The sequence below is a fragment of the Rhineura floridana genome, chromosome 6, assembly GCF_030035675.1.
Source record: "Rhineura floridana isolate rRhiFlo1 chromosome 6, rRhiFlo1.hap2, whole genome shotgun sequence".
In the NCBI taxonomy this organism is placed as follows: domain Eukaryota; kingdom Metazoa; phylum Chordata; class Lepidosauria; order Squamata; family Rhineuridae; genus Rhineura; species Rhineura floridana.
Genome location: NC_084485.1, coordinates 116,215,575 through 116,239,095, shown reverse-complemented (window position 1 = coordinate 116,239,095; position 23,521 = coordinate 116,215,575). Strand labels below are relative to the sequence as shown.

The 23,521-nt window shown below is 39.1% G+C and overlaps 1 protein-coding gene across 2 annotated transcripts in view; it reads right to left on the bottom strand.

Moving 5' to 3' along the window:
- Positions 1–903: 903 nt before the first annotated feature.
- The window catches only part of LOC133387856 (calcium-activated chloride channel regulator 2-like), a 37,618-nt gene continuing 15,000 nt past the window's right edge, over positions 904–23,521 (bottom strand). The window contains exons 6-14 of one of the 2 annotated variants that reach the window (XM_061633557.1): positions 22,090–22,317; positions 21,687–21,914; positions 18,307–18,484; positions 16,840–16,946; positions 9,059–9,280; positions 8,678–8,948; positions 5,532–5,702; positions 4,405–4,641; positions 904–3,011 (exon numbers count right to left, since the gene is read on the bottom strand). In XM_061633557.1, coding sequence (XP_061489541.1) covers positions 2,587–3,011; positions 4,405–4,641; positions 5,532–5,702; positions 8,678–8,948; positions 9,059–9,280; positions 16,840–16,946; positions 18,307–18,484; positions 21,687–21,914; positions 22,090–22,317 — 2,067 coding nt within the window. In that variant the 3' untranslated portion in view covers positions 904–2,586. The remainder of the gene's footprint in view (positions 3,012–4,404; positions 4,642–5,531; positions 5,703–8,677; positions 8,949–9,058; positions 9,281–16,839; positions 16,947–18,306; positions 18,485–21,686; positions 21,915–22,089; positions 22,318–23,521) is intronic. The other variant, XM_061633558.1, reaches the window with a different exon arrangement.

Below are 23,521 nucleotides of genomic sequence, written 5' to 3'. Positions count from 1 at the left end.
GACCTAATCATTGTGTGAACCAGAGTATGGTTTCAGGAAGCCATGATAATCCACTAAGGCTAGATTAAAGGCCATGGGAGCTAAAACGTTGCTGACCGATCTTGACGACATTCTTCTTGCCATAAAGCTTTAAAATAAATATGGAGATAAGCCCTATATCATTCCTGAGTAGGATGCCTGAATGGGGAACAGCTCTAATCATGGCATCAGATGGACCCTGAAAAAATACTGGTTCCCTACCCCCTTTTTTCAAATGCACAAAATAAGGAGAGAACTTATCTCTGTGACACATTCAAGCTTTTGCTGGAACAACACAGAATTTTTGTTTAATTGAGAATGAAATATAATTCATTGGAATTTTTGAACTGACATACTCAAGAGTTCAGAGTTAAAAACAAACTTAAGGATGGAGGATCATCTCTTAGAATGTTTTGGCTGGCTATGAAACAAGCAGGTCACTTTTTAATCAATGCAGAATTCAAGGGTAAGTAAGTGAAATGTTGGGTGTTAATATACAAAATGTATCTTTCTATTATTATTATTTTATGGTTCTATTGCTGGAACATTGATACTTTATGGTCTTGTGAAAACTGAATATTTTATATTTCAAGAGAAGTGAATCTGTTTTACTCTCTGTTAAAAGGGAGAGGATTGCATGATCTAATTTTGGAAAGCCCCCAAACAGATTCACACAGGTTGAATCAGTTCTCAGCTCCAGATCAAGGGGACCAGCAATAAGTTGTGTTGTTCTTGCATAAGGACACAGAGAATGAGAAAAACTAATTAGATCTAACATCTACTTGCAAGTGAAAACGTTCCTCCTACTAGGGATGAGAGAAATCCAATTCAGTTCACATTTTAATACAAATTTACCCAATTCATACTTTCGGAAACAGTACATGAATTATCCTTCAAAATTCACACTTCTCTGAACTTTGCAGTGCAGTTCCCCAGCCAAAAGTGGAAATACCAGAGTAACGTTTGCAGCAAAAACTGCTACTCCATCAATGTAAACAGTTGTATTGAGTTAACAGTATTTGATCACACTTTATAATATGGGATAAAGTTTTAATTGGTTTCTTTTAAATTATGCACATATGCACCTCAGTCAATCCAAACAACCTGGGTATCCACTTCACAATTGTACTATTCAAATCACTACTGCTGACAAGATCCAGTCTTCATATGCATGTGTGCAGGTCAGGGCTTGCCTCAGGGATTCCATACTCCTAGGGTATCTGTGTCCTATTTTATAGGGGACAGTCCTCTCTTGAAGGAGTGTTCATTCCAAGTTGGGTTAAATATAAAGAACCCTAAGAAGGGATAGCAGCAACTTTGGAGTTGCTCATCAATAGTCAGCACTTGGACAGTAGATGCAGGAGCACACAAGTCATCTGGTTACAGTCTTCCCTGCTAATGGTACAATGTACTGCATTTCTGTACAAATTATAGTAATTATTACTACATTTACTTTTTTACATATGAATCAGCATGTGCAAATTTTATGCAAATAGGTGATGCACTTCCTTTTAATCTTTGCAATGTTAAATGGTCATCCCATGCATTTCCCAATTCTGTCTGATGCACAATCAGATCCACCTACTAAAGAAGGCCCAATTCTTCCCCCAAGGCCAGCAACTCAAACCACCTAAGTATGTGTAGCGTAGATTTTATTTTAAAGACTTTCTATGCTGCCCAAATTATGTGACAATAACAAATTTGGTGGGAAAAAATTCAATTCACATATATTGCACTGCATATATTAGGGGAAAGTGTGCATAAAAATGAATGTATGAGTGAAAATAACATGCAAAAATGCATTACATGATGAGAAATTACTCACAAAATTTGTACATTAGTCAAAACTGCCTCTAAAATGTGTTTATTAGGAGAAATTTGCACTAAAATACTGGAGAATTTTCATGAAGGTTTTGTTTTTAAAAAAATCACAAACTGCTGCAGAAATGTGGAGAACTGAATTTAAGGTTGAAAAACGGAGAGAACTGAAATTGATAGATGTTTCCACTCCTACCCCTTACCTGTTTTCTACATGAAGAAGCCCCCAATATTGTAACCTTTCCTCATAGAGGAGTTGCTCCAGCCCTTTGCTCATGTTGGTTGCCATTTTCTGAACCATTTCTAGCTCTAATTTTCTTTTTCAGACGTGGCAACCAGAATGGTGCACAGCATTCCAAGTGTGGTCACACTATAGTCTTCTATAAAGGCACTATAGTATTGGCAGTTTCATTTTCAGTCCGTTTCCTAATGAATGCTACCATAGAATCCCCTTTTTTCACAGCTGCCACACACTGGATCAACACTTTCATTGATCTATCCACCATAATTCTAAGATCTCTTTTTTGGTTTTTGTGTTTGCTGTGATATTTGCGGTTATGTTACTCTTTTACTGCTCTTTTATTATTTTTGTTATTATGACATTGTTTTTGTAATTGCTGTATACTTTGTTGTAAACAGCTTTGAGCAAAATTTATTGTGGAAAGGTGGCATACAAATACAAAGGATGATTATGATGGTCATGTTATATTTGTATGGTAATTGTCACTTAAAAACATGAAAAAGCCTAAACTATAAATGAGAAATGTGAGGGTCATAGTACAGCTTCGTCAATGGCCATTTTCTTCTTTTTCTTTGAGTTGTGCTTAGAATTGTGCTTAGAATAAGGCAAGAAGAAGCCAATAGCAACAGCCCACATGTTGTTAGAACTATTGTTAATGTACCATTCTTTGCAGGAGCAATGAGACTATCCTTTCGAAGAAGAACAAGTGCCTGTGCTATGTTGGATAGGTCCGACTGCAGGAAAGACTTATCAACTGTGTGAAGAGCCACATAATTAATGTGATTGTTTACTAACATTTCTGGATTAAACACAAATATTTCCTTGGAACCAGCCAGCTGAGGTGTCAGGCTGGAGGTATTCACAGGAGTGGCATTTTCAAAATTTTCCCTCAGTTCCACAGGGCTTTTGCTTATTCTTATTTCATATCTTGCAGCTGAAAAAAACAAGCAAACAAAAGGCTATAAAAGGTTTTTCCAGTTTATGTTTAATACTTGTTTAATACAAATGAAACAATTGACCTCTTGCTCAAATTAGCGACATAATTGTGTTTTTTGCTATACCAGCCATCAGACCAAGCCATTTAAAAAACCCAATCAGCCAGTTGCCCAGAAATACCATGATGAAATACTTTCAGCCCAAATGATAACTTACTTGTAAGAAAATGCCTATAGGATTGCAGCCTTAGTCAACCAAGACAAACAGCAAACAAGATATATTTAGCAAAAACAATGGCTTCAGTCTAAAGGCAGCTGGCCACAAAAGAACCCAAAGGGTATTTTTTTACTATGTTCAGTATTGGGTGCAGATATGAATTTGCATCTGAATTAATACGCAAGCCAGTGGGCCTTGCAACAAAATATTGCAGTGCTGCTGTCTAGGATTCCAGCCACTCCATTTCACTCTCCACTCTCTCACTGAACAGCCAATCTACATTGCCACTGAGCATACTCAGTCCTTATTAGTTTATTTGGGGCTTTCCCCAAAAATATGTTTTTGTACATCTTAAAACATTGGGGCTCTCCCGAGCCTTTTATACCTCCATTCTAGTGCATGGATAGTGCCATTTTGGATACTCACACCTGAACATTGGGACTGAATCGACTTTGGTCACCCTGATGGATGACCTTTATTGGGAGAAAGACAGGGACAGTGCAACCCTGTTATTCTTACTTGATGTCTTGGCAGCTTTTGATACTATTGACCATGGTATCCTTCTAAACCGACTTAATGAGATGGGTATTGAAGGCACTGTTTTAGAGTGGTTCTGTTCCTAACTCCAGAGTCATTTTCAGAGAACAGCACCAGGTGATTGTCTTTTGGTCCCTTGGCAGTTGTGCTGTGGGGTGCCACAGGGGGTGGGGGTAGTTGTGCATATAAAAGCAAGCAGAGCAACTGATCCACAAACATAAGATACTGGAGCAAAACTATTGCAATAAAGTGCAGGATTAACTAAGAGCCAGAAGTCCCCAATACTCACTTCATTAATATTAAGATGGAATGAACAAGAAAGTAATTATTTGGTTTTTGGCTTCCCTCTGAAAAGCATTTGCTATTATACAGATTAAAACATAAATCACCAGAGTCCAAGTATGGAATGGTATGACAGATGTACAGACAGTCAATTTAAATTAGATTTCTGTTTTACCTATTCATATGGAACTCAAAAGCATATATCCAAAGCTTAGTGGCATTCAACACTTGATTTACTTACATATACACACATCCACAAGGGTTTTGCTTGCAGATTTTATGACCATTGTTATAAAAACCCTCATATTTTTAAACTGTTTTTGCCAATACAGAAAATGAGCAAACACTGAACCTACCTTGCCCCTGGTCAAAGTCATCCCCAGGTGCTGTCCAAGTTAAAATGACTCTATCATCTTCTGCTCTGGCATCCAGATCAATAATTTTGCAGGGTGGGAACACGTCCTTATAGGGAACAGCCGGAACTCCAGATACTGTGAAAGAGCCTCCAGAGGCTACCCTACTGAAGCCCCCTGATCTGATCTGCATATCTTCACTATTCATCAATGGCCTTGGTGCATTCATCTGGATTGTACCTATGTCACATTAATATATATATAAATATACAAAGGAGAGTTAGAGTCTGAATGAGCATGTGGTCTACACAATTGACTATGGACTAATGGGAAAGTAGACCAGAAAGCCAACAAAAGTCAGACAGTGATGGACCCTTATCTTCTTGGTAGAACCCATGCTTTCCATGGAGAAATCTCCAGGTTGAATCTCAAGTAAGATTTAGGAATGAATATTTGCAATGCATATGGTCGGGCAGAGCCACCTCCCTGACACTGCCATTGCTTACCTGGATAGGGATGAGATGAGGTTGGGATCTCAGAGTTATACTGGAGATGAGTGCTGGATTGCCTTGGGAGAATGCTAAATTGACCAGCAGTGGTCCTTCTGATGCAACCATGCAATCTTGACCTTGTTACTGTCCTATCCCATCCGGGGAAGCCACAGTGATGCCAGTGTCAGGAGGCTTTGTCTTACCACTAGGAACAACCTTTGCTTGACATCCTTGAAAGCCTTTACTGCTTGGTATCAATAATAATAATAATTCCTTATAATACCAAACTTGGTTGGTCCAATGCATATCAGTTTGGAAGCAAAATGGGGCCATCCTAACATAAGATATTGGTATCTGCATGCTCCGGGAATATGCAAAAGTATATTAGTTTGGAAATTAAAAGAAAAAGAAGCTTCTAAAAAACATGATTATAACTATGAGAATAATTCAAGGAGCAAGCCTGCGAGCACAAAGCAGTTCTCTACCTCAATATTTTTTAAGCAGTTTGTGCAAAAAGACTCAAAGTGGTGCTTCTTCCCATTGAATAAGATATTAAACACTGAGAACATATATACAAGTACATGAAAATAAACAAGTGTTCAAGAGCATGGCTTGATGACTGACATCCCTAAATCTTACCATTTGTTATGTAACCAGGAATATACATGGCAGGGCTCCACAGCATTGCAGGATATGGACCAATTGTCTGGTTGTCCCTCTCAACATACACTTTCAAATTATATCTTCCATTTCTCATGAAAGAAAACAAGTATTTTGAATATACACCATCATTTTTAATCATATCTGCACCTGCAGCAGCAAGAGAATATAAACACAAAAGTTATTCTATACAGGGAGAGATTCAGCTCTGACCTACACTTCAAAAAGTGTACTGGAACCTAGGTAGCCAGTGAGATAAGGACAACACAAGCCGTATTGATATTGCTACCCATAGCTGTTCCAGTTCTAGAATTGTTTGACGGGATTATTGTGGCTTGAATCGACCTATTCCCAGCTACAGGAGGGTCACTGTGAGGAAAAAGGCACCACCAAACTGTAAGGTAGAATAAGGAGGCAACTGCTGTTAAATGTGGTGCATGTTGGCAGCTAGAATTGTGCAGAAGGAAGAACCTTGTGTGTGTTTATGGCACTAAGAAACAAGTGTCAGGCAAGGTGGATTATATATTTTAATAAGTTATAATTTAAAGGTTTGATAGAGGGATTGTCAATGCTTGAGTTGAAGCCCATCCTCTTTTAGGACACAGCCAAACCATACCTTTCAGAGAATGCTTATTCTCTTTGTGACAAGATATTTTGACAAATTCCCTTAGGCCAATCTTATTCAGGTCTTCATCCTTACCCTAACGTACTGCAAGCTGAGCTGGAGCTGCTATGTATGTCTAAATTTAGAGTGAAAATGTTGCCTTACGTTAGGAATAATTGGGTAAATTATATTTCCAAAATCCCAAGAATTCAGAAGCTGTCTATACAATTTACAATGTAGCTTCAGGATGGAAGGGGAGACCTAGACATCTGACTAGTCAAGTGTTTTTGCCAGGAGCTGTTTGTATGTTGTCATTCTAGTACTGGCCTAAGAGATGACAGGAAATGAGAGATCATACCAAGTTTCTGCGCTATCTGTTCACACCTTATGAAAGCTAATTCAGCTCTTACCTAGAGCTCTCATTGTGGCACTCATTGTTAGAAGGAAAGGCAAAAGTGGGATCCTGGACTAAGCAACCCTTCCCTATTGGACTATTGGTATAGTCAAAATAAGGCTTTGGAGCTGGATTGGACTCTGAGGCCTCACTATTGCCACACTAACCATCTGCAATGAACTCTGACCTAAGGCAATGTCATAGTTCAGGTGCTTCTCGTCCTTTCCCTCCCCACCCCACCCCAACTTTGCCCAAGTGTTAGCAAAGTTTCACAGTCTAGCTTCAGACAGCACCAATAGTCCATGCAGAGGATGAGAAGGGAAACATCTTCATTGTGTTGTATGCTGCAATACTCTCATAACATAGATTTAGTACTGGGGAGAGGCACTTTCATTCCCATGTTGCTTTTGTTAAAGGAGGGCATGGCTCACCAAATCTCTGCCATGGAGCCTGTTTATGGGATAGCACTGGGGCATGTGAAATAAAAATAACAGAATCATAGAATAGTAGAGATAGAAGAGACCTATAAAGTCATTGCGTCCAAGCCCCTGCTCAATGCAGGAATCCAAGTTAAAGCATACCCAACTGGTATTAATAATAATTGTGCCTCTGAACCTGTAACAGAGTGGGTTGTCTTCATTGTGGACTAGTGCCATTTATCTCTAATTTCCACAGTGTAAAGGGCTTTCAGGGGAGACATTGTGGCTTTCAGAGATGGTTTCTTTTTAGAAACTTGCACAGGGTGACAGCAAGACTGGAAATTTATTGATATCATTTAGAGAGAGGGCACCCATAAAAGCAGGCTTGCCAGAAAGTTGAAGGAATGCTACGGCAAGTAGCAAAGATGTTCATGTTGGAGGAAATATTAAAATATTTGTTAGGTGTGCTTCTAATCTGAATGAGAAAAAAGCAGCAGCAATTTTACTGAAATCAAAGTCCATCTACAACCACATGACATCAGAAACAGATTTTGCCACATATTCTGCTTGATAAACATATCCATCATCCAAGTGACTTGGATCTTAAATACTGTCCGTTCTTTAGTTATCAAAGGAGATCTTTTTCATTATCCTACTTCTCACAGATTTTTTTCTTTCTGGATTAAACATTTCTTAGGAGTGAAAGTTTACCTGTTTTGGAAAAAGCCGCTCTTATTTTATGCTTGAATCATCTGGTTTGTACCGCCTAAAAGATAATCTTTAAGTAATGGTGAAAGAGAACCTGCAATTCTCTACTTATTTATTTGAGAGTAAGCACTATTGAACACTATGGGTCTCATTTCTGACTGGGGTAGAGGTCAGTCCACATATTTTTTTCAGCACACTGGCCTCATATTCCATTGCCATTTAACTCTAATTTCCACATTTGCTTTTCCTTTATACCTGCTGGATTGGAACATATTTATCATTTGGATTTTGAAATTCTTAGTCTAAAAACTGACCAATATGTGTTAAAATGTGTATTTTAGGATAAAATACATTTATAAATATATACATTGAGATAAAATACATATCTTGTGATAAAATACAGATTTAAATATGTATTTTTGTTGTTAGGTATGGATTTTTTGAAAATCACAGATTAATGTAGAAACAGGATGGGATGGACTTATGAATGAGCTAGGGATGTGCTAGAATTCTGCCCAATTAGAATTTGGTACCTAATTTTTCATTAATTCGCTTATTCTCAATTGCTGAGGATTGGATTTTAACATAGCAAATTTTGGTGGCTATTTTTGAAAATGGACTTTTTAAATTAAAAAAAAAACCTCCTTAAAACAGCTATTGTAAGAATGATAATGTATCAATATTTCTTTTTCAAATATCAATATTTCATTCAAAATATTGGTATTTTTAAAGGAAACAGCAATGTTTCCTTCAAAATATCAATATTTCCTTTAAAAAGATATTTGAGTGGAAAAAACGACAGATTGGTAAAAGCAGCAGCTAGTGGACACCGAACAAACTTGAATTGATTCTAGCCTGCTAGGTCAACAGAATGCTTTTAAACCGGTACCAGTCAATGAATCCCATCCCTAGAATGAATACATGTGAAACTGACTGCACCAGAAGTAGACTGATCTGTCCATATACCATAACTTAATACACTAATAAAGATGCTTGTTACCTGCACCATTGTCAAAAAGGTCCAAGATAATTGGGTCTCCATTCTCTGGCTCAATAACAGCAGTCACATTTGCACCAAGAATGGGTGAAAAGCCTTGGCTAACCTGTGCATACACAATCATTGGACTAGGGTAAATGTTTGTGTCTTTATTTGTATGGGTTCTCACAGTGATGGTAGGCACATCAGACTTTATTGCTCGGGAGGTCACAGTCATTGTGAGGACATCAGGAAGCATGTGAGTGTTACTGAGTGTGTATGTCCAATCCCCAGCCTGAAAAACAAATATAAATATGTTCAGAATTGATCAACCTAAATAATTTTTTAGCCTTTTCCCCAAATAGGTTCTAATAGAAACAGCTGAAGGCAACAATTTATTCTTACTTCTGCAATCCCTGGAATCTGCAGACGAGCTCTGTGCAATTTCAGATCAATATTAAATTCTCCAGTGGTATAATATTTTCCTCTAGGGTCGCGAAGAACAATAGCGGGTTCCTTTGTCTGCCATGTTACTACAAAAAATGTGTCCTTTCCCACTGTGCAGTCGACTGTTGTTGTCCTGTTAATCTGACCATTGCCCTTCACCCTTTCACCAGCACTTTCAATCTGTACAAAACCAGAGTTATGGTACTTAACATCCCATTTTTCCCCATGTAGCAATTTAAAAGAAAATAAAAATCTGATTAAAATATTTCATTCAGCACACATCACCACTATCATAATGATTATTATTTATTACATTTAAGAGTTCTATGGGTGACAAACAATTAAAACAAATTTAAATCCCAAATCTAATATAACAACAAAATCTAATATAGCAATAGGAGCGCAAACATCCTCTAAAACACAATTTCAGCCATGGTCATATTACCAAAAGCTTCACTTGCTGATTCCTGCGTATGGGTGATCTATCTATATGAATATATATAAACTACCAGCCCTAAAATTGCAATCTCTTCAATCCCACAGATTTCAGTGGAATGCAAGGTTCATAATTGTGCACAGAATGGCAACTTTGATCATTATTCTGCCCTGTGCTTAATGAAGCCATGTTATAGGCCCTTTTGAAGCTTGCCATGGGCTGCTGCATGTACAAATTAAGTTGTTAACTAGGCAACGTGGCATGGGGTGGAAGTGATTTCAACTCTTTGCCCCTGCCATAGTCCCAATCCAGCACGTCATGGCAAACTATGTGATGTCATGTCTAGTTTGGCCCAGGAAGAAGTGGGTTAAGGAATGAAGAACAAGGATTGCAAGTCAGCATTTGTGTGTGTGTGAACTTAGGCATGGCAGATGATGTTATAGAATTTGCTAGATCTATCCATGTATGAAATGAAAAGTGGTTTCAAGGAAAAAGAACACTATGGGTGATGTCCAACTTAGTCATACTCAGAGTAGATCCACTGAAGTCAATTGTTTTTAAGTTACTTAGGTCTGTTGATTTCAGTGGATTTACTCTCAGTAGGAATAACACTGGATATCACCCTATTTATTTTGCACTTTGCTTCTGCAATTTAAAAAAAACCTTATTGATTGTAAATTATTCACAGTCATTCTTAAATGGTGGCTTTCAGGCATAATGTCATTATAGTGCATGGTTCTGTACAGATGTGTGTCATTGTTGCAACTGGCAGCTAAGGTTCCAACTTTTTTCCCCAGCAGGATATCTTTTCCAGAAAATAAAGTAACTGGAAAACACTTCACCTGCAAAATATCTGTGTGCATTAGGCAGCTCTTAAAAGATAGAGGAGGCATGCAAGAAAAAAAGGCTGATAATCCTGGGCAGCCTCCAATGATGTCCACCTGCTTGCACAATGGAAATCTGCTGGCAAAAAGGGTTTCTTTTCTCCCCCTCCAGCCTCCCAAATTTGCTCTACAAGTTTAGAAGCATGACAGGACTATAGGAAGGGAGAAGAGAAAAAGTTTCCTGCTGTGTGAGTAAGCACCTACTCACGTTACGTTAGCTCTTATCTCTAAATTACATTTGAGGATTAACAAAGATTATAGGTTAAATATCTGATTTTCTCCCTTTTCTCTTGATATCTTGATAGCTACCCAGGCTCACTTCAGTTTGTCATAATCCCACCTTTTCTAAAAAAAATGATTTTAAGAAACAGCTTGCATACCCATTATGCAGCATTATGCAAGCAAGAAAAATACTACACCGTTGCTGCTCATAAGATGTTGACTAGTATTGTTTACAGTGGATGTAGCTAAAATTTGCAACCAAATTGTTACCCTGTGCCTTCAATAACAGATTGATACTGAAACTGAGCAGGTGAAGCTTTCATGACCAGGGGGAAATGAATGGGAAAAGATTCACACATGCAATGTTTCAGTGTGACCCAATTCAGATGCAGCTCTGGTTACCAGTGTGCCATGCTTTGCAAGTTGGAAACTAACCTTTTGAACATCTTCCCTCCACTTTCTCCTCTTGCTGGAAAAAATCCTCATTCTTCTTTTCCTTTAGGCCATTAAAGGTTTCCCATTATATGTACACCAACCAAAGCACAGTTAATGCAAGCCATAATTCCCTTGTAAACCAGAGATTGTAATCATGATTTGATATAGATTTGCAAAACCATAGTTATGATAGATGTGAGGCTGGATAGCATCACTACAACAGTAATGCAAAATGAGTTTTGAACCCAGAAAGAGAAAGTAGAGTGGAAATTGGTCCAGACAGGGGAGGAGAGATGGAATAGCAGCAATAGCGACCAGTATGGTGGGGAAGAACTATGTTGCTGCCCTTCTGACACTAGTATTGCTACAGCTTATCTGGATGAGGCTGTGGCAGGGAAAGGCAGTGGGAAAGTCGGGACTGTGTGGGTACACCAGAGGGAGAGCCAGATTGGCTCTGCTGGTGCATCCACACACTCCACCCTTGACTCCACCCTATACCTCCCCAGCCACATCCAGGTAAGTTGTAGCAACACCAGTGTCAAAACAGCATCTCTGCCCCACCACACCAGCTGCTGATGATTAGGAGCGAGTATTCATGAAGCTGGTAGCTGCCAATTTACAAACCATAATTTGCCACAAAGAGTCTATTTATGTCTATGTCAGGATGCTATGAAAGGCACTGGAGGATGGACAGTAAAAAAAACCCAAAATCTAAATGTAAATTATTTCATTACTAATATAAGTGACTCAAAACAAAAAACAGGTAACAGGTATGCTCAGGTTTTCACGTAACAAATATTTGGAGGCCAACTGAAATGTGTGCAAATATCACAGAGATCTTAATTAAATTCAAATTATAAAACAAGATGGTTATTGTTTGTCCTGAAAGTGTAAAATATAACATTTCAAAATTTAAATTTACCAGCTGTACCCCTCCCCCTGTGAACAAACTAATATAAACCTTATCAAAGGAAATAGTGGAATGAGAGTGGAGACAGGTATAATTTTTTTAAAGCAGTGGATCTGAAATTGAAATTCTTTCATTCTGTTCAATCCAATTGTCTCTTTCTACTCTAGAAAAAACAGGCTTGTATGTTTATAGTGGAAGTTAGCTGTGGATAGTGTTGATTGGTGGTTCTGGCACAGATGACATCGCCAAGAAACTTCCTCTCCCACCAATTTTCAAAAAAGGTTTCTTGTGGGTTTTTTAAGTAAGTGAATGAGTGAACGGATACACTGATACATGCTTTAATTCCATCACCACCAAATGCAGACAGCCCATCTGAAACATGGAGAGAGTCAACACTGACAGCTGAATCAGTGTTCAATTTGCTAGTATGCAACTATGTCATTCAAACTGTACAGCCTCTTAAGGTCACATTGCAACTAATGGACCAGAACCTGGAAGATTACTTTTAAAAAGTAATAGATTACAATTACAATTATATGGCCCCAAAAATGAGTAATTACTGTTACAATTACAATAGCTCTAAAAGTAACTGATTACTTTACCTTTTTCTCAAAAGTAATCGCTACAATTACATTTCAGTTACTTTTTTTTAAAAAGCCTACAAGGTGCTAGCCTTGACTGCTGCACATCTAAGTAGCCTAAAACAACATTAAAATTAAGCACACACACACACAGAGGGTAGTAGAATAATGTGAAGTGTGCCCCCATCTCTTCTCTATCTTGCAAGATCCCCCCAGTCAGAGTGGAAGTAAGCAGGTCCTATTTGCATAATTTTTGCTCACTGAATAACCCTGCCTGGGCCAGTCTAACCTATTAGCTCACAGGGTTGTTATGAGAATAAAATGAGAGGGCGGGGCGAACCATGTACAATGAATCGAGGTAGGATTTGAAGATGATGATCATAGGATCATACCAGAGCTTGGAAAAGTTACTTTTTTGGACTACAACTCCCATCAGCCCCAGCCAGCATGCTGGCTGGGGCTGATGGGAGTTGTAGTCCAAAAAAGTAACTTTTCCAAGCTCTGGATCATACAATAGTAGAGTTGGAAGGGGCCTACACTTGTACAAGTGTATAGAACACATCTTGTACCTTAGTTCAGTGCTATGTGTGAACAAGCTTTCAAATTTATTGTTTTACATGGCAAACAAGACCAATGAATGGCTTTTAATCTAGGACAAGCTTCCCCAACCTAGTGTCTTCCAAATGTCATTGGACTCCCAACTCCCATCAGCCCCAGTGAAAGCATGGTCAATGGTCAGGGATGATGGCAGTTAGAATTCCAAAAAATCTGGAGGGTGTCAGATTGGGGAAAGATGATCTAGGACAGCCTTTCCCAACTAGTGGGCCACCAGATGTTGTTGGACCACAATTCCCATCTTTCCTGACCATTGGCAATGCTGGCTGAGGCTGATGGGAGTTGTGGTCCAACAACATCTGGTGGCCCACTAGTTGGGAAAGGCTGATCTAGGATGATATACAGAGCTGTCTTATGCAAAGTCAGACCAAGTCACACCATTGGTCTATCTAGCAACATACTGTTCACCCCATCTAGTCCAGCATCCTGTTCTCACAGTGGCCAACCAGGATGGGGAAGGCATGTGCGAGTGTCAGGCAAGGACTAGGAACAGCTGGGGAAAAATCCCCACTCATTGATGATACTCACTGGCCAGTCACTGTCTCTCTGGCTAACCTACCTCACAGGGTTGTTGAAAGGATAAGAGGCAGGAGGGTGACCCATATATGCTGGCTTAAGCTTTTTGGAGTAAAGGTGAAACATAAATGCAATATATACATATTTTTAAATTATTATTATTAATTGTATTTATACGAAAGTGTCTCAAAATAATTTACAAAAGTAAGATAATAGAAACATCGTAAGAAACATTCAAAATCAAATTATAAAAACACAAATTAACACCCCCTAAAATAAATATATATTAAAAATTAAATTCCTACTCATCCTGCTAAAAAGATGGGTGCAATAAAGCAACCTAACTAATTACCATCCAAATTAAGAACCAACAGTCTGGGTGAACAAAAACGTTTTTCCTGGGGCCTCACAATAGAAAATCATGGAGCCAGGCGTGCCAGGCATGTTTCCATGGACACAGCATTCCACAAAAGGGGAGCCACCACTGAGAAGGCCCATTCTCAAGCCGCTACCCTTCACACTTCCTTTGGAGGAGGCACAACGAAAATGGTCTCAGATGAGTGCAATGTCCAATTTGGTTTGTGTGGGGGTTTCCCTTTTTTATTTGGGAGCAGATGAAACTGCCTCAGCTTGCTGGAGCTAAGGATGTGTGGAAGCTATTTTTGGAATCGACTCACTGGCAAAGAGGCATCCCTGAGTCAGAATCCATCTACAAGGGTGCCTTGACAACCTAATCTTGGGATCTATCTGGAGCGCAGTAAGCAATCTGGGAGCATGTGATGCTGTGGCTGAAGCCAAGCAGGTGTGCACCTGGTCAGTCCCTGGGACGGCAAACTACAAAGAGGATGCAAGTTTAATAAATATATCTTTTAAAAGTTATTTTTTTTTGCATTGAAACATATCTGTGCTTCTTAAGATGAGATTTCAAATTCACTTTGCAAATATTTATTTTCCTTGGCCAAGCAGGCTCCCTGAACATAACCCAAGCCTGTATGGAAAAAAATTAATCACCTGGCAGGTAGCTTGCAGACATTAGTCAGCATCAAACACCTGGTGGGTCCTTTAATTCAAAGGCAAACTGCTTAGCCGTGGCCAGTTAAAAATTCCCTTCCCCCCTTTAGGAAGCTATAGAACACTGGCCTCTCCTCATCACACATACACACCAAGGCATTTGCCTGTTGGGTTCAAGGCATAAGAAGAGTCTGCCTTGAGAAGAAGAGGATTAGACCAAACATCTATCTAAGCCTTTGACAACCTGATGCCCTCCAGATGTTTTGGGCTACAGCTCCAATCAGCCCCAATCAGCACAGCTGGAGAGCAGCTGGAGGGCACCAGGTTAGCAAAGATTAGTCTACCTAATCCACCATACTGTTCCCAACAGTAACCAGCCACCTGCATCCCATAAAGCCCACAAGCATAACATGAAGGGCACAACTCTCCCTGCTCTTCTCCTCCAGCAAATAGCATTCAGAGGTAGACTGCCTCTGAATCTGGAGGCTCTACTTAAATATTTAACAACAGCTCTTAATAAACACCTCCTACATAAACACCTCTAATCTCCTAAAACACCTAAACTAGCATCTGCCCTCACATCTGGCAACAGCGAGCTCCCCAAATTAACTCTGCATAGCATGAAGGAGTACTTTGTCCTGAAATTTTTTTGCAGTCGTCCATGCCAAACTTCTTGTTTAAAAAGCCTGGTTGGTCTTATAAAGATTTTTGGTCCATACATCCAAACAATCATACATCATCATTACTGTCTAGACTTGTTAGTCGCTTATTATCCAAAGGTCTCCAACCGACTTACAGCGCATTTAAAAGTATTAATATAAATACGTAATACCATAAAAACAAAACAACCCCCATAACAGCCACAGGTAGCTTGGGTATTATTCATACAAAAAATGGACTAATCTGAAACACAACAACCACAGTTGACCTCAGTGGCAGGAAACTTCAGCCCCAAGGTGTTCAATATGGCCCTCCTGGCTTCCCTATCTGGCTCATGGAACTTTCCCCAGGTCAGACCACACATCTCACTGATCCTCTGCTGTGCGTTCCTCAAGTGCCTTGAAGTGTGATGCCTCTTGCTTGTTTCCCTCAATAGAGATGTCCTTGCAGGAACATCTGGTTTGTTTGTGTGTGTATGCGGAGGGGAGAGAGCGGGGATGGGGGACAGTCGTGAGTGGGGGGCACGGGCGAGCAGGTGTGAGGTGGGGCGGCAGCAGCCACGAGGTGGGGCAGTGGCGGGGGGGAGGCGGCAGGCAGCAGGCGTGGGGGGGAGGTGGCAGGCAGAAGGCATGGGGGGAGGCAGCAGACGCAAGGGGGGACTTGGCATGCAGCACGCACGAGGGGGAGGCGGCAGGACATGGGGGATGGTAGGATGAGCGGGAGAGCACACACACACACACACATCATCGTCACTCACCTCCATTCTGCTGCTGCCTTCTCCTCCTTCATCCTTGCCCTGGCTTTCTCCTCCACCATCCATTTTTTCTCTCTCTCTCCACCACCCTCTGCCTCTTCACCTCCTCCCTCATGCCTCCTAACAGAGAGCATGAGGGAAGAGCGACGCTGCGCAGAAGCCCAGTGCGAGGCACATATCTTTTGTCCACCAATCACAGGAGCAGAAGACTTCCCCTGCTTCCCCTCCCCAAGTAACATCCAGAAGTAACACCAGAAACGTTACCATTGCTGCTAAAAAGTAAGGTAATTACTAGTCGTTCTATTACTAGCAAAATGTAATGAAGTTACCCACTCATTACTTTAAAAAGTAATAAATTACAAGTAACTTGTTATTTGTAACAAGTTACTTCCAAGCTCTGTAATGGACCCACTGCAAGCTCTGTTTTTATACTACATCCATCCTCTTCCCAATATGCCCACAATTAGTCCACTTGTCCAAGCAGTCATACCAAATAAAAATAGTACAACATTTGAAATAAAAGTCAAGAGCTGTAGTATCTGAAATAAGGGGCAACCATTCTGTTTTATACAACTAAGGTGTTCTACAATAATGGATCATGAATTAATCATCTTCAGAACTGTCTTGTCCTTGACTTCTTTAAAATGTATCCAACCTATTACGCATAGCATGCCTTATAGCCATATATACAGCAAGAGTATCTATATGAACAGACCTGGACAGGGTGGTGGCTGGCAGCTCCATTACCAGCTACAATGGCAGAGAAGACATCTATCAGGCTATTTGAGTCTGGTCTGTCACTGACAAAAAAACTCAGGCCCCCTGAAAGAGAATACAGAAAGATAATTTTATTTGACCGCTGTATAATTTTAGGTCACATCCACAAAGGCCCCATGCGAGGGATTCGGCAGGCATCTTCACTTTTGATTTTCAGGCATCTCTTGAAGACCCTTTTATGCCAACAGGCCTTTGTAGCTGTTTAATCTTTCATTTTTCATTAACCAGTCACTTTAATTATCATCTGTATTATTTTTAATTGAGTTTTATGCTTTAATGGTTTTACACCATCCTGACATTTTATGATATGGTAGTATAAAAATACTTTTGTAAATAAATAAATAAATATTTAAAGCACTTTTATACCACTTTAACACTCATGGCTTCCCTCAAAGAAGTTTGGAAACTAATTTTTAAGGGGCTTCCTAACAGCTTTCAGCATCTTTAACATACTACAGTTCCCAAGATTCTTTGGGGGAAGCCATGACTGTTAGTGGTATAAGAGTGCTTTAAATGTATGGTGCAGATGTGGCCACAGAGAGTAATAGAGATATCCAGATCTGGGCTCACACTAAATTATTTTGTGAAATTAGATGCTGAATTTTGAGAGGTTTCAATTCCACAGAAACAGCACGCCCTTTCATGTTAAGTCTCCATGAAAACCAAGAAAAGTACAAGGGGGGGGAGATGAAATGGCTTAATATATCATTTTGATGGGAAAAATAAATTTATAATATTAAAAACCAAAATAGAAATAAAAACTTTTTCTGATTTGTTATTTTAAACTTCAGAAACACAAAATGCTCATATTTTAATTCTAATAAATAACCAACATAATGCAAATAGAAAAAAGTGAGAAATGTACCGTAATATAAAAAAAGCATCAGCCCATTAATATAAGCAAAATAGTTGTATGAACACATGGAGCTGATTCACAGCCCTATCTTATGCATATCTACTCTAAAGTAAGCCCCACTGAGTTCAATGGACTTACTCTTGAATGGCATGCACCTTTATAGTCAGATTATTGGTTCCTCTAGTCCAGAGATGGGGAACTTGTAGCCTTTCAACTCCCATTAAACCAGGCCAGCATGGCCAATGGGAGTTGTCATTCAACATCAGCTACAGGGCCACAGGTTCCTCATCCCTGCTTTAATCCACTACTTTTTACTGGCATTGGCTGTCCAAAGTAGAATTTTTACCAGCCCTGGTTTTGGCGGTTCAATATGAGCTACAGACTGAATCTGGAAAATTCTGCAGGCAAAGCATACTCAGCAACCAAGTTAGGAACCTTCCCCATTCATGTTGTAAAAAACTCTTTAATAATAACTTCACTAGGATCATTTTAATGCCTACATCATTTTATATACAGCTACTACAAAGAGAGTTTGTTAAAACAGTCTACCTGTCATTCTTCCTAGCTGTTCCAGTTCTTTGGATACAGATTGCCCCAGACTGATGGTATGAATTATTAAGCCAATGTTGATTACATCAGAGAAACACTTGCTTAATGAGTTGTCTTCTCCACTGGTCAATAAAATTATTTCAGAACTAGAAACATTTCCATCATGGTTTTTAATTATCTGGGAGTAAATAATTAAGTATTAATAAAACATGCTTGGTAAATTATCTTGGCGAAGAAAATAGTGTCACAAGTTAAGAGATTTTTTAATATTTAACTATAATTAACTCTTTTATATATGTTATTGTCAATCGCTTAATGCCTAATTGAAAGCAATTCATGAATAAAATTATTAATAACAACAACAACATCAGTGTATATCAACAGGAATGAAATTATTGATTTGCAAAAAAAATATACTGACAATATTAAGAAAATAGTGCTGGACAGCAATGAAAAGTATCCATTTCCTTGATGGATTCAATTTTTAAATTGTAAGGAATTTATGGAAGTGTAGAGTCATGAATGCCTTGGGGACATCAGTAAAGAAACAAAAAGGAAGCAAATCTAAAAAAAAAAAATTGCAAATATGTTTCTTTGGCTACCACTAACATATGAATCCAGTGTATCTGATCACCTAATACAGAGACATGCAGGTTCTTCACAGAAAGCTAGGAACATTTACATCAATCATTCATGATAGTTTTGGGCCACTTCTTAGTTAAGGTTTTGCCCTTGAAATATACCAAAGCAATACAGTCAGTAGCAACATAGTTCATTGTTCTCAAAATGTATTTTATAGTTCCCATCTGTCAAAATTTTTGCACATTCAAAAGAGGTATTGCCCTTCACACCATCTTCAAGGTATCAGTTTGCTTGGAAGACCAAAGAAACATGTAATAGTACACTACAATAATCACAAAAGTGAAGAAATAGATGGTATCTGCAGGATTGCCTTAATGGTGTACTGTTGTCCATGTGTCACTGTGGTGAAATATGCAAAATTTATATATGATTCATAAGCAAGATGTTAATTCCTCACTTAAGCAAGGCCATTAAGTCAATGATCATATAGTATAAGGGTGAGCAGACAGTTGATTGTGATCTGCTGGTAGCCTTCTTGTAAAACAGCAAGGGCTTCTCATTCCCAGTAGTTTGGCAACAGCAGGTAAAACTACAAGTAATACAAAAAATCTCTGCCATGGCTGGTCTTGTGCTCATCACTTCTCTCTCACCCTTAGTTTTCCTCACTTGGGAAAGATGACTATTTAATAATAGGTTACCTCTGACCTTTTTTTTAACCAGGTCTTTGTGCCAGTATTATTATTATTTCATTTATGAATTGCTTCCCATAAGGCATCCTGAAGCAATTTACAACAACATATATAAAACAGTTACACATATAAAAAAATTAAAACAATTGCACACATAAAAACAATGTTAAGAAACAATTATAAATATGAAAACAGTTTAAAACAGCAGCACATACATAAATCAATTCAAATTGAAGACAGATACCGACTGGAATAAAGACTTTAGAAGGCTTGTTGAAAGAGGAAAGTCTTTAAGCAGGTTCCAAAAAGACAATAGGGAAGGCTCCTGTCTGACGTACACAGTTGGAAGGAGTTCCAAACAGTAGGTGCCACCACACTAAAGGCCTGATTCCAACATCATGCAGAATTTTGCCCTCTCCTGCAGAACACAGTGATCGGTACAGTATGGAGGGGATGAAGTGATCTTTTGTTGTATTGTATAAGAATCTCTGATTTGTAATAACTCAGAGGTAAATCTGTACCTGTATACCCAGGCCATCCCAGTATATGACACATGGGATGCAGGAGGCAATTGACTCCACCACCCTCAAACCACTGTTTTACACCTGACTATGTGTGTAGGCCTCAGGATTTTAGCAAAAAAATCAAGTAGTTCCTACTTCTCACATAGAAGATATATTAGAGTCAACCTGTACAGCACCTCACTGACTCTCACATGCATGTTCTTTGCCATTTTTCACTGAAATCTATCATAATAGGAGAAGACATATTTTCTCTTTCTTTATGATGCAACATGTCATGAATATGCGTTTGGTTAAAGCAGCCTCACCCAACCTGGTGACCTGCAGATGTTGTTGGACTACAACTCCCATAATCCCTGACCATTGCCACACTAGCTGGGGCTGATGGGAGTTGTTTCCAAAACATCTGGAAGGCACCAGGTTGGAAAAGACTGCATCAGAAAGGCACTGAGAAATATCTATTTTTCTATTTATTTATTACGGGTGATATCTAACTACGTTATACAATACTATAGATAACTAGATGGGGCCCTACTTGTGGAATGCTCTCCCTAGGGAGTCACACCTGGCACCATCCTTATCTATTTTTAAGCACCAGGCAAAAGCTTCCTTTTTACTCAGGCTTTTGGCCCTTAATTTGAAGGGCTTCAGGTACTGGTGGTCCCTCTTAGTGTGTCAGCTTTTGCAAGACCTGTCTTTTATTTGTACAGATATATTTTTCAGGTTTATTGGTTTGGTTGTTATAACTGGTTTTAGTGTTTTTGTAAGTCACATTGGGTCTCTTCTGTGATGAAAGCAACTGATTGATAACAACAACATACCCACACTTAAATCCATTTATTTCAATGGTTTTCCTCTGAGTATGACTTAGTTGGATATCATCCTAAATTTATATTCTGTCTTTCTTCCAAAGAATTTAAGGTGGCATACACATTCTTCCCCATTTTATTTTCACAACAACCCTGTGAGGTAGGTTAGGCTTGGAGTTAGCCGAAAGTCATATCATGAGTGGGGATTTAAACGTGGGAGTTCCCAGTCCTAGACTGTTACTATAGCACAACCTGTTCCAACTTTGTAGTCCAAGCCATCTAGAAGGCACAACTCCAATCAGCCCCAGCTAGCGTGGCCCATGGTCAGGGATGATGGGAGCTGTAGTCCAAAATATCTGGAGAGCACAAAGTTAGGGATAGCTGCTCTAATTACTATACCACACTGGCTGACAGTACAATCTTATGCATGTCTACTCAAGTGAGGTATGTTTTATTCAGTGTATATCAGTTTGCAGCCCAAATAAGGTTCTATGAGTCTGAACATCTAACCTATAGCTGATTTCAATTTTTTTATTCCATTTTAATTTCTTTAGTATTTATGTCTTTTAGATTTTCTTCTGTTTCCTGATTTCTCATATCTGGTAACTAGAATAAATAGCATCCCCAAAGACTTTTCCTTTAGCAATAAAACATTAATTACATTTGGGAGTTCTAAACAGCAGAATCTAGATGACTAGATGGATGCCTCATGAGAATAATTCCAGTTCCTGTACCAAAGCCAAAATGTGGTAAAAGAAGAAAGAATAAATAGGACTCACCTCCAGTGCCAGCTGCAATCCTGTGCACACATTTGCTCCTTTACCAGATGAAGCAACTGGCAAGGCTGAAGCAAGCTGCTTTCGTACATCAGCACTAATTATTTGCCGGATCTGAGACTTTATTTCCCCTACTTCACTGAAAGTGACAATCCCAACATAGGAATTATCTTCCACAATTTGCAGTAGATACACTTCTATTGCCTGATGCATCCGAATGAGCCAATTGTTCTATATAAGATAAAATATCACCCGTTAATTCATCAATTAATAATAATGCAATAAATCCACATATTTTAATGGAAACAATATCAGGCAGAACACACTGCTTGTTCAAAAGTTCTGTATAACCCAATAATCTGCATATGGTTATCCAAACTTGAAAAAGAAAGATATAAGATTTTACCTCATTTATGCTACCGGAAAAATCCAAGACTAAACAAATCACTCTGTCTGTAGCCTGCAGTAGCGAGAAGGTGGGAGGCAAAGAGAAGTTGTTGCTGGTCAGAGGGATATTGAATTTAAAGTCGTCAGAGCTCATGATTACATCCCATGTGCTCTTATAACTGCACATTCTGTTTTGGGCATTGGGAGCTTCAGCGTTATGGTTGCTTGCGTCACAGAATTCAAACACCTAAAAGCAGTAAACAACAAAAGAAATGCAGGAACATTGCAACATTATGATTACTCCAAAAATTTGTGCTTTACCACTTCTTATCATGGGGTTTCAGATCAGGGCTGAACTGTTCCCCCGTCCCATTCCTCCAGAGGATCCTTGCTCTACTCTGTTCTAAGCTTGAGAGGGTTGGACAGGCTTGACCTGGCACATCCCTTTGTTAGCCAAATACAGGGAATATGCTGCCATGGGAACTATATAGTTAGACAACTGCTTCTTATACAGGGCCATTTTGAGGAATATTCTGAATAGGAAGAATTATTGGAGAAGGCAGCATACCTTTTCCCAGCTAAGAATGTTGTAATCCATGTGTCTGCGTGGAGAGAAGGCAGTTTTGGGGCAGACTGAGAAAGATGCAAAGAGCTGAGATTCAGACTCTATAACCTATCAGGGTCTTGATGTGGGAGCAGTGAATTTTACTGTCTGTTGGAGTATTTATGCAATGTGCCTCCACCTATGCTGAAATATTTGGAAATAATTGAAAATATTGCAAAATGCCAATAAACCTCCAGTGACCTCCTTCCAAAGGAAATCCAAACTGTGTTAAGTATTGTGCCACTGCAAGGTCTCACTGCTTGGAGAGGTAGGATGTGCCTAACAATACCATAGTAAGCAACAGTGATTGCAGATCTTGAGTTCCTGACCTCATTGATGAATATCTATCCTTTTAGGAATGCATACTGGATGTACCTCCCATAGACTATATGTTGTATACCTTTCCCTCAAGTTTTAGAGGACCTAACATTATTCACAATTTCAAATGAATATAACTGAAAACAAATGTTGGCGTTTTTGTGCTATGGCTCAGTCATGGTATTTGTTTCTAGTGCCAGGACTCAGTCATGGGAGATGAGGAGTAAAAACAGATAAAAATACAATTAAATGCTTGCAAAAAGCATTTCTCTTAGTAACCACAGAAATCCCACACACATCAGGGATTAGAAAGAAAGGCTTCTAGCTCTGACAGTGCTGTTGTAAGAGAGACTTGAACCCTCCATGTTTTTCTAGAAAATAAGTATTTCTAGAAAATGACAAAAATAGATTATGAGCAACAGCCTCAAGAACATCAAGTAAACATCAGGGGAAATTAGATGCTCTCTTTTCTACACACACCATTCATCCAGTAGGTATGTAGGACATAGGAAACTGCCTTATTCTGAGG